General features: G+C 38.2%; 1 protein-coding gene across 1 annotated transcript in view; it reads right to left on the bottom strand.

Annotated features, from left to right (window-relative positions):
- The window catches only part of LOC134660271 (alpha-1,6-mannosyl-glycoprotein 2-beta-N-acetylglucosaminyltransferase-like), a 59,806-nt gene that overhangs the window by 31,929 nt on the left and 16,072 nt on the right, over nt 1-11,805 (bottom strand). The window contains exons 2-4 of the mRNA XM_063516015.1: nt 6,983-7,152; nt 829-927; nt 423-556 (exon numbers count right to left, since the gene is read on the bottom strand). Of these exons, the coding sequence (XP_063372085.1) occupies nt 423-556; nt 829-927; nt 6,983-7,088 (339 nt within the window). The 5' untranslated portion in view covers nt 7,089-7,152. The remainder of the gene's footprint in view (nt 1-422; nt 557-828; nt 928-6,982; nt 7,153-11,805) is intronic.

Here is an 11,805-nt window from a genome sequence, read left to right as displayed (position 1 = left end):
GTGTCAAAACTGAAGTTGAACTTTATGTATATGCACTTAGGTCGATGTTGCTCTGTGGTCTGTGACCGATTAATCCGTCTTTGACGTTGGACCTACGGTGCGGATATATCGGTCATTGGCGTCCAAAAGGTTAAGAGTGCACATTTGCACAATGTTCTAAAATACATGGTTCAAAAACTGTTTAACAAAATAAATGGATAGCTTGAAGTTTTGTGAGAATAAAAAGAGTTCCTACGAGACCACATATTATTATATTTTACATGAAACATCTCAAAAAAAGTATTTAGTTTACTTATAACCTACAATATACAATGGTATGTGTTATAAAAATGTTTTAATCCCCTGAAAGTTTGTTGACTATCTTTATCTCGATTTATCTTGGCCTTACATGACATGCTCTATCTGCAGTTGTGATCACTGACCTGTATGGCTATAATGACGGTATCGTTGAGCACGGGGCCGTAGATGTCCTCATTGTAGATGGTCTGTGCGTCGTTGTATCGTTTTATGGCGCGGCGGATCTCTGTTATGTTCTTGGGCAGGTCTGTTGAGTTTGCTGGAAGAAGAAAAATATGTTTATTTGGCAAAACTACACACGGGCAAGTTGCGAAAAACTTTTCGCATATATATTTCGGGGATCTCGGAAACGGCTCTAACGATTTCGACGAAATTTGCTATATGGGGATTATCGGGGGCGATAAATCGATCTAGCTAGGTCTTATCTCTGGGAAAACGCGCATTTTTGAGTATTTATATGTTTTCCGAGCAAAGCTCGGTCTCCCAGATATTGAATCATTATTGTAAAGCACTAATAAGTAAAATACCTACCAGTATTGTTCCTAGGATGGACGGTTAGATATTTATGAAGCTCCTGTGGCACCAGCGCCAGCACCTGCTCCGACGTGTCGTTCCCGTTCATCAGCTCTTCTGGAAACAGAAAGGGACAGCATGAGATGACATAAACAGATGTATCACGCACAGATGTAGGTATAATTATTTTCATGTATGTATTACAGTCACAGCCAATCCAACCTCTAGACATAGCATAGTCGCGCTACCCCCTCTGCCACACATACGGTAGCGTTACTCCATCTTCGAGTCAATCCCGTGCCGTGATTGGTCCGTGTCTTTGAACGGACCAATCACGGCACGGGATTCGCTCACCGCGTCCCCCCGCACCCCCGTATTTTTGGTAGCATCGGTTTCATGAAAGAATTGGCCTAAGCTCAGTCTAGAGGTTGGATTGTCAGTGTGTACAGTCATCAGGGGCCCATTTCTCAAAAGCTTGTAACTTGTAATACAAGTGGAAGTCCCTTTCTAACTGAAGCTGTCAAAAAGTGACATCCGCTTGTATTACAAGTTACAAGCTTTTGAGAAACGGGCCCCAGATATATCGAAGCGGCCAAAGTTCTTACAAATATCTGAATTACGCCTCTGTTGCCAAGGCGTTAGAGTGCTTCAGATATTTTTGAGCACCTCGAACGGTTGGATATAACTGATGGCGACTGTACAGTCAGCAGCAGAAGTTGCTAAGCGGGCCAGGTGTTCAAAATGATCTTGGCACGACTTTATTGTTAAGGGAATAAGAGCGTGTCAAGGTAATTTTGAACACCTCGCCCGCTTAGCAACTTCTGCTGCTGGCTGTACGAACAACAACACTTTAATGATCATCGGTGGACCTTATACATTTGCAATAAGGTTTAATTTTGACTAAATACATTAGTGTGGAGGACAGCACCCAAACAAATGAAACGTTGGTGAAAAATTAATTAAGCACAATTTTAATTATTTGCTTTGTTGACAATGACGTTAGACTTTTTCAACCTGTGGGATAGCTAAGGCCTATATAAGCCTATATAAGGCCTAGCTAGGACCTATATAAGCCTATATAAGGCCTAAGTATTGTATTATGTTAGCTCTAAATATATAGGTATACTGTTTTGCATGGTAGGTTTTAATGAAAATTAGTATTTAAGTCCTGTTACTAACACTTATTTATATAGGTCTTGCATGAATTAAATTTTTATTTAATTTAATTTAAGGTCTGTATAAGCCTATATAAGGCCTAGCTAAGGCCTATATGACCTATATACGGCCCAGCTAAGGCCTACATAAGCCTATATAAGTCCTAGCTAAGGCCTATATAAGCGTTACGAGAGCTAACAATGATGAAAATTTGTGGAAGAGTCCGTTTAAGCTAACTTTGCACCGATTTGAACAGAACAAAGTGTAGAGTGTCATTATAGACGTCATATTTTCATAGAAATTTGATATTAGTGATGACATCGCGACACTTTGTCACTGAAAATGCCATGCAGTTAGCGTGGTCGTGGAGCGACTTGACAGGCCAGTGATGAAAGTTCGTGGGAGTTAGTATAAAAACAAAGCACATTTTCTTAGCACCAAAATTGCACAAATTTGGTTATCAATATTATAAATTACATGCGACAAGCAAAATAATCGTGATTTTCTGTTATCCTTTAATATTTTAATAATAATATATTATGAATAAATGAATCGGGGACTTCACATACACCTTAGAATTTCTTCGCAGATAAATACTTATTAAATATGAACAGAAACTTACAATAACAACATTAAACAATATTCAATAACGTCCTTTTCCTGACATTTAAAAGTTATAGTATATACATTTTTATAAAAAATACAGTAAAATAAATCCAGCTTTCTCTTTGTATGTAAATGTGCCAACACCATGCTATTATTGAACAGAAAAAAACGAAAATAAATAAATTAAAAAACCTCTTGCAGTAGTTACTAGCGTTTCACTATCTACGTCTACTCCGTAAGTGGGTCCTGAAAATTAGTAGATTAATGTTAAAATTAGTAAAAAGTTGCATTTTGAAGTAATGCTACATGCAAAAATTAGTATCCAATTTTGAAAGAAAAAGGTGCTTGAAAGGTGGTTAGTTCAACCCATAGACTAGGAATCCTCTAGACGTAGTTTAGAGCAATCATTTCATGAAACCGATGCTGCCAAAAATACTGGGGTGCGGGGGACGAGGTGAGCGAGTCCCGTGCCGCGATTGGTCCGTTCAAAGACACGGACGTCACACAAAGACACTTTGACTCGAAATTGGAGTAAAACTACCGTATATTTGTGGCAGAGGGGGTAGCGCTACTATGCTTAGTCTGGAGGATGTCTTGTCTGTGGTTTAACCATACCCTGTAAGCAGCACTAAGGTGCAGCATGCAAAATTTGAAGTATAGTCGCACTACAACATAAAATTAAGACAAAAATATTAAAAATAACACATCAGATTAATTATTAACATTACAAAAGTCATGCTGCGATTCATTATTTACAATTTCAAATTCCTACAACTATTCCATTTCATAATCAAAGTATTCATACTCGTATATGTATAGAATAAAAACACTAGAGTCTGTGCCGAAAGAGAAGAGTCGTGAAATGTATGGGATCCAATACATTCTACGACTCTTCTCTTTCCGCACAGACTCTAAAATGGTGTTGAGTACACTGTACAACTTAGATGTGCTGCCCGAATAGCAATTCATAAGTAAAATTGCACCATGTGTGCTGACCTCGATCTCTTTGTAAACTCTTCATAATGCGGTGTCTGTGTAGTCTCTGATTTGGCAGTGAATGCATACCCTTAGGTGCGCCTGGTGCGCCCACAGACAATCCAACCTCTAGACATAGCATAGTCGCGCTACCCCCTCTGCCACACATACGGTAGCGTTACTCCATCTTCGAGTCAATCCCGTCCCGTGATTGATCCGTGTGTTTGAACGGACCAATCACGGCACGGGATTCGCTCACCTCGTCCCCCCGCACTCCCGTATTTTTGGCAGCATCGGTTTCATGAAAGAATTGGCCTAAGCTCAGTCTAGAGGTTGGATTGTCAGTGGGTGCGCCATACCTGACGTAGCACTTGGCAGGAAAACTTGGCGCGGTCCGACTCTAATTCACATAATAGTAAAAATAAGGCAGTAGTTGTCAGAGGGAGATGCATTGTGAGTTAGTTTACGCAGTCGCTAGCGAATATGTCTGTGTCGAACTCGTGGTAAGGATACTGACACATCTGTGTGTATTTATTTAATCTACATTGCACAAAAGAAAAACTGTATAGTACAAAAGGCGGACTTAATGCCATAAGGCATTCTCTACCAGTCTCCAGCTAATAGGGTTGACAGGACACTTACTTAAAGAAACAATAACAGTATTTTGCCAATATTCGTTGGCCTTGAGACAATTTATGTTAATTATTCAAACTTTTAACATACAGTTGAAAGAAAAACGTTACAAATGCATGTTAAGTATAGGCTGGCATAGGTACAGTCGGGAGCATGAAAATTAAATTTCATTAAACGATAAATTACAGAAAATTATTACAGTACATAATTTGTTAGGGTTTTGTGTAACCCGTGCGAAGCCGGGGCGGGTCGCTAGTTCTAATATCGGTTTGATGTCAGGTCGGCGTGGCTCACTCCGCGTCGCTCCAAGTACCAATAAGTACATGCGGCCCACACCAATTTTGGTGTCTAGCCATAGTAGTTTCCGCGCACCGGCTACGGAACGGACGCCTGCTCGCGCTTGCGCCACTTAGCGGTCATATCTGTCGTAATAGACGCGTTTTGTTAGAGTGAATCTTCGTTATCTACTTCTGTACCGTCTGTGTACACTGTACATAACTAGATAACTACATACGCACATATTTACATACACCGTCTGTCTATTGTATCGTACATTCTCGTCAAGGTTATTGTGTCACAGTAATTATCACAGAACAAGTAGAATGGCGATGCGAGCAGGGTACGTGTCGCCGCCGGTTATAAGCAAACGCTCGCATGCTAGTACTCGCCCGCGCTGACCGAAAAACGTAAACATGCCTTTTGCGCCACAATAACGTTCAGATTAAGAAGCCAGACATCAAATCTGTCTAAAGGAGGCGTATCCATTCACCAGGCACACAAGTTTTTACTACCGTTGCGCGAGAAATGTGGAAATGTGGAGAGGAACGAGCGGCGACACCGGTTCCGATACTAACTGCGCGCGATAGCCGTTCTAACCTCTTTAATATGTTCTGTGGTAATTATGGTGAATCATTTTCTCATTGGCGTGTATAATACGTTCAGGTTAATTGGAAAATGTCCCAGGGGGTTCGTTTGATGTTTAAAATGAATGTAGGGTAATTCGCCAGTAACTGGCCACCGGCCAATAACTGGCCACCCTAATCTAAAAATGATTTCTACATACCTATAAACAGAATTTTAGTATAAGGTTTCAATAACTGGCCAGATTTCAATAACTAATAGCCACCTTATACTACAATGAATTCTGTATAGAATTCATTTGGTGGCCAATGAATTCTATTCACCTATAAACAGAATTCATTTTAGTATAAGGTGGCTAATAGTTATTGAAGGCTGGCCAGTTATTGAAACCTTATACTAAAATGAATTCTGTTTATAGGTGAATAGAATTCATTGGCCACCAAATGAATTCTATTCAATTACTAACAGTGGCCAGTTACTGGCGAATTATCCTATATGAAAATCTATGTGCAAAGCGTCTTTCTAAGCGTCATATAGGATATGTGCTCTCAATTAAACAAGTTGAATCGGGCCACTACAACTACATTGACATTCATGTACATACATGTACACCGTGACAACCATGCATGTTAACAGTTAACCTTACAAACAAAGACCTATTAATATTTATAAGCGTTCACCGTTCGCATTAATTTCATCCAATGCTAGAGCATTGAGTAACTGTTATGTGATTCTAGTGATTCTACATTCTATCACAATAATAAACTAGTGGATCTGAGATGTAGACCTCGCGAATAGGCTACATGACTAATTTTTTTTTATGGTATCAATCGATCGGGTTTGTTTTTAGGATTAAATGTCTATATGGGACCCATTGCATTAAAGTAACACAAAAGTCAGAAGAATTGTAGTCAAAGTCCGACAGTCGCACTTCACTCGCGAAATGCCCTATACAAAACGGCCAGAGGCCGTGACGTCATCGCCCATCTTGTAGTATGGACAAAACAAGAAAATTGCGTTTTTGTCGGTGAAATATTGCGTTTATGTATATAGTTGCTATACAATATTTTTTTGGATGAAATGTAAGGAATCGAATGGTACCCTTACTTTTATCGTTTTTGGAAGTTAAAAAAAACTTAAATTTTGAAACTTTCAGGTCCTGTAATTTTGTAATTTTTCAATATTTTATTTTAATATCCACATTATTGTGATAAATTGCTCGTTTGCTATCTATTTTACTAGATTTTGTTATAAAATTCAACATGTGTCATCATCCCTATTCCAATAGCTACGCCATTTCGAAAGATTTCCAAATTTTTTTTATAAAAAACAATCGTTAAAAAAATACCTATATGTATTTATCGAATCTGCTCACAAAATACCACGAGAATATAGGTTTCTAATAGGGAAGGCTTCTAAAGATAGAATATGGTATTTATAGTTGGTCAAACCAATTTGGCAGTAAAAAAAAAAACAAAAAAAAAATACCCATCCTTTTCTTTTAGGTGCTAGTACTAGTGTAAGACAAAGATAGTATGATTCTCTCTGTCTATGTTTGAAATGAGACAGTCCTTTGACAAACTATAGTTAAAGTTGACCCGATAGAAAAAATGTGACATTTTTCTACCTAAAGGTATTGGCGGTTGTCGATAAGGTTGATTTCAAATTAAATCTATATGGAAATAGCATCTTATTGACAACCGACATTAATACCCTTTTGGTAGAGAATGGCACAAATCACGAAAACATGTCTAATTTTTATTTATAGCCCTGCATAGCATATAGCAGTATATTTTTGTATAAAATAGCTAGTGACAAAGCCGAGGGATTCACAGTTTTGAGGTAAAACGTTAAAACCCGCGCGATCGCCAAATCTTCCGTCGCAAGTTTCGCGCAGCGCGCAATATTCTTTGTTCCTTTCTAATTTCCTCTTAAAACATACCTCCGTCCGTCTCCAGCCCGCTGGACACCATGATCTGCAGCCACACGCAGAACAGCCCCAGGATGACCAGGACCCGAAGGATGGTCGCATATTTGATCCGCGGCATCGTACATTTCTAGATGGCGCCAGGTGCTCACGTTAACAAGATGGCGGGCGACGCCATTTTGATTCTGTAACAAGGATATGGTATAAATAAATAAATATTATAGAAAATTATTACACAAATTGACTAATATAAGTCACATAGTAAGCTCAATAAGGCTTGTGTTGTGGGTACTTAGACAAAGATACTTGAAAGAAGACTTAGAAAATTAAAAAACAAAAGTAAATTAAAATACGTAATTTACGTTACACTTCCTTCTTTGCTTTGGGTCACCGTCTCACCGACTGACATATATACTCGACTGTAGCAAATTTCCACTCAAACACTCTAGTTTCGGAGCATATTGGCTGTAACAGACAGACAGACGGACACACTAGAGATAAGCGCCCTGTTTTTTCCTTTTAAGTAACGGTTAACCCTAAAAAACGCAACTTTCTGTCTGTCACAGCCAATAATATATGCTTATATTATAAGGATATCGTGGCAAATTTCCCTCAAAGTTGTCATTTAAATTATCGAATACATTTTAATGTGGTTTTCCTCATGAACAGTATTTAAAGTTATACAAGTTGGAAAGAGGAAATGTAGATACATATATAGTAGTATTCAGTATCCCTACTAATATAATAATAGTACATTATTACGATATTTACGATACAAGTTCGAAAAGTAGGAACTCGTGCCGATTTAAAATACTCCCTTCGGTCGTGTTTCAATTTATCGCCACTCGTTGCGAATTGCCTTTTCGCACGTGTATTGTACAACGTTTTACAATACATATGGCCCTTTAAATTTTCGACATAAGGCACGTATTGCGCTAACGCACTAGGGCGGTAAAGTAGGACAAAAACCAGCTGTGGGTTTTTGACCTCATTATGATTATATATGGTTTGGTGCAATGCAATAGGCCCTTATACGAGTACCTACATTCATTCATACGATTAAAAGGTTATTGAACTATGCTTTTACCAACTCAAGGTTTAGGAATGTTGCCATTGCCACATAGGTATCTAAATAATACTTAAAGCTTACCGATCAAGTGCCAAACCAGTATAGATCTTAACATCTAGGCAAGAAGATTCACATTGTAATGGCTTGTTTGGCTTCTGCAGCTAAAGGTACAGTCGCCAACATATACATCGGAGCGCTCCAAGGCGCTCACAAATATCTAAACACGCCTCTATTGTCAAGGCGTTAGAGTCGGGTTCAGATATTTTTTAGCACCTCGGCCGCTCCGATATATCTGATGGCGACTGTACTTATGCTACGTCTATTCCATTAGCAATCCACATGACTCGATCAATCGGCGATGTGGTACTTGAATCATTTTGTATCTGTGGAAAATTGCGGAATAATGTCCATCATTCAAGTCTTGTGGTTTTTAGGGTTCCGTACCAAAAAGGTAATGAACCCTTATGGTGCGACTCTGTTCATCTGTCCGTCTGTCACATCGCTAAATATCTCAAGACCTACTTTTTGTATTGATTTTTGTAACCTGCTCTAAGACCGAGGTCCATTAAAAAAATTCAAAACTGCAAAAAATTACTCTGGGACTTAGGTGTAATGTCTTACCCACATTAGGAGGTTAAGAGCCCATCAACGTACACATTAGCGCCACTGCAAAATCAAACTAGTTTATATGTTGCTGGAGTCGTCAATCTATGCGTCCAAAATTAAAACTGCCGTTTTTGTTTTGAGTTCATATTAGATTGACGAATCCAGCAACATAGTTTGATTTATTCAAAAGGTACAAGATACAGTACGTAGCGGCCCCCTTTTTTAAATATCTTTCGTTAAATTTAAATAATCACGATTATTTAGCAGTGGCGCTAGTGTGCACGTTGATGTGCTCTTAAGACCTAAGTGGATAATTTGGTTATTGGTATAGCTGCTGCTGAAGTCCTTGCTGCTCCCGGTCCTTGCTGAAGGTCATCATCATAAACTAAGAGCTGCGCCCTTGTCGGTGAAGCAATCTCTAATATCTCTATGTATTTATTTCCTTAGCCTTTTCCTTGACAGCCTGATGCGACACGACGTTCGCTTTGAGGCCAACAAACTACTCTGTGGTCGACACAAAAATATATGTAATTAGCGACCCGCCCCGGCTTCGCACGGGTTAACAAATTATACATAAACCTTCCTCTTGAATCACTCTATCTATTAAAAAAAACGCATCAAAATCCGTTGCGTAGTTTTAAAGATCTAAGCATACATAAAGACAGACAGCGGGAAGCGACTTTGTTTTATACTATGTAGTGATGTAGTGATTAGTTGTAAGCAAGATTTGTGAATAAAGGTTTTTTTTTCTCGTTCACTTGATCAATGCACTGCCCTTGGCTTCCCTTTTTCCTGTTTCCTTTGACTTTCGCTTTTATGATGGTCCTGATGAATTCATCGTGTCGTGTCGTGATATTTTCGATTTTGATAAAGCTACGTTGGCCGACTTTACTACATTTTAAACCAGCTTTGAATGAAAAGGTTTACATTTACAAAGAAACCTTAGTCGGGTTAGTTTTTCAAGCCTGTTGCTTATTTGCAGCATTCATCAAATTAATAAGCAACTACAGTAGAGCGGAAATTCATAATTTAACTGCATTTCCCACGGATAGCTACAAATTGGCATAATTGTGACTTTTGTACCTAATCTATCATCATTACTGCACTGCCCCACCAGGCATAATAGCTGTATAGGGAGCGTTCAAGTATTACGTAACGCAATTTTTGGACATTTTTGACCCCCCCCCTGCCGGTTCAGGCGGAGTATGTCACTTTCTTAGGACGTCACATTCTGAGTTCGTCACTTTCTGACTTTGTCACTTTCTGAGATCGTCACATTCTGAGTACGACACTTTCTGAGGACGTCACTTTCTGAGTACGTCACATTCTGAGAACGCCACTTTCTGAGGACGTCACTTTCTGAGTTCGTCACTTTCTGAGTTCGTCACTTTTTTAGCATAGGTACGATTTAACAGTATAATATACCTGCACGAAAGATGTATACTGCCAGCTACCAGATTAGCTGTTCGACATACGGTCGCTTTTATATCCTACATACCAATACCAATCTCTGTTTGCCTTACACCTGACTGGTAGAGAATTCCATTTGGCAAAACGTCCTATGTTTCGTGCAATAAAGTGAAAATAGAGAAATAAATAATAATAATAAAACAATCTAATTATGTTTCAATCAGAGTATTTAATTCAGAATAAGTACTTAGAAACTACAAGCACCAAAACATTTAGCCACAGATTGGAGTTAGGCCGGCAACAGCTTCGATTCAATCAATACACATAAATGTTTCGCACAGTAGGAACCATGATTTTGTCATTCGCCGCTGTGATTAGCTCGTGAAGGCATCACGGCAAGCTCGCTGACACCAGTAGAAGGTCATTCCAACATATGTACATTTAAATGGACTGCCGCTCCTTTCATGACAACATATTCTTCAGCATCTTCTGTCATGTCTCCAGTCTCCATAAACTCAAACGTCTTTTTTTCTGATGGTAGTGTAAATTTTGGATACCTATCTGCGTATAAAATCAGCATTGCAGTTTTGTTTCAGACAATATTTCTTCTCGTGTCATCTGTGGAGAATAGGCGTCAATGGATTTTTTCTTCAAAGCGTTGCCGAATTTCAGAATATATGTTCAGCCTCAGCCATCAATCACTTCTGCGTATGGAGTGATCCATACTCTCATAGTTCTCATGTTCTTTATTTGTTTGTTTTCTTCCTATATGTATAGGTTACACGATGAATTTTTAAATTATTATTACATTATACTTTTAGCCTGACAATAAAAATCTAGCATGTCGCCGATTTGACATCGCTGATTTTTTTTCTATTTAAAATGCGAAACTACAAAAAGGTTATATATAAGTAGTTTGTCAAAGGACTCTCTCATTTCAAACATAGACAGAGATAATCATACTATCTTTGTCTTACTCTAGTACTAGCACCCAAAAGAAAAGGATGAGTACAGTTTGTATTGTTCTTATTTAATGACAAATTGGTTTGACCAACTATACTTACAGTCCGTTAACTCTCAGAATGAAATTCGTTTTTCGGGTAAAATCGGACGTAATCGCGTAATAGAAAATAGAAAATATATTTTTTAATGTTGATCCTAGCGAAAAAAGTAGCATTTATTTTATAAGAAATCTCAAATAGATTATTTACGTAAAAGATAATTTTTTGCTGTGGGCTACCGTTTACGAGTTATTTACGAAAAACTAAAAAATAACAACCTTAGCATAAATTATACGTGACTTTCCCACTTTAATATATTTTAAAACATTGATCCTAGCGAAAAAGTGTACTGAATCTTTTTTGTAGGAAATTTTATATGGATTACTTATGTAGTAGAACATTTTTTGCTACGGGCCACCGTTCAAGAGTTATTTACGAAAAACTCTAAAAAGGGACCTTAACACCATAATAACATCATAATTTGACAGAGTCGCCGGTCAAAGGAACCGAGGTGGAAAGTTCCCAAATTAGTAATCTGATAGCCCACGTAGTGAAGAATCTAAAAAAATTTTTTTTTTTTTTTTTAATCTTTATTTATTTATAGAGGGTTTTTACAAATGCCACCCTCATAGTGGCTCTCTAAAAAAACTACAACAATCTAACTTTCACTATTTCTAATTTGTAAGATGGCCTTGACCATATTATAAAGAAGCCCAGCCTCTTCGGAGGCTGGACATGCCAGGATGCTATTG

This window comes from Cydia amplana, chromosome 26 (assembly GCF_948474715.1).
Source record: "Cydia amplana chromosome 26, ilCydAmpl1.1, whole genome shotgun sequence".
Lineage (NCBI taxonomy): Eukaryota > Metazoa > Arthropoda > Insecta > Lepidoptera > Tortricidae > Cydia > Cydia amplana.
The sequence above is the reverse complement of the archived record's forward strand: the minus strand, read 5'-3'. Positions and strand labels throughout refer to the sequence as shown.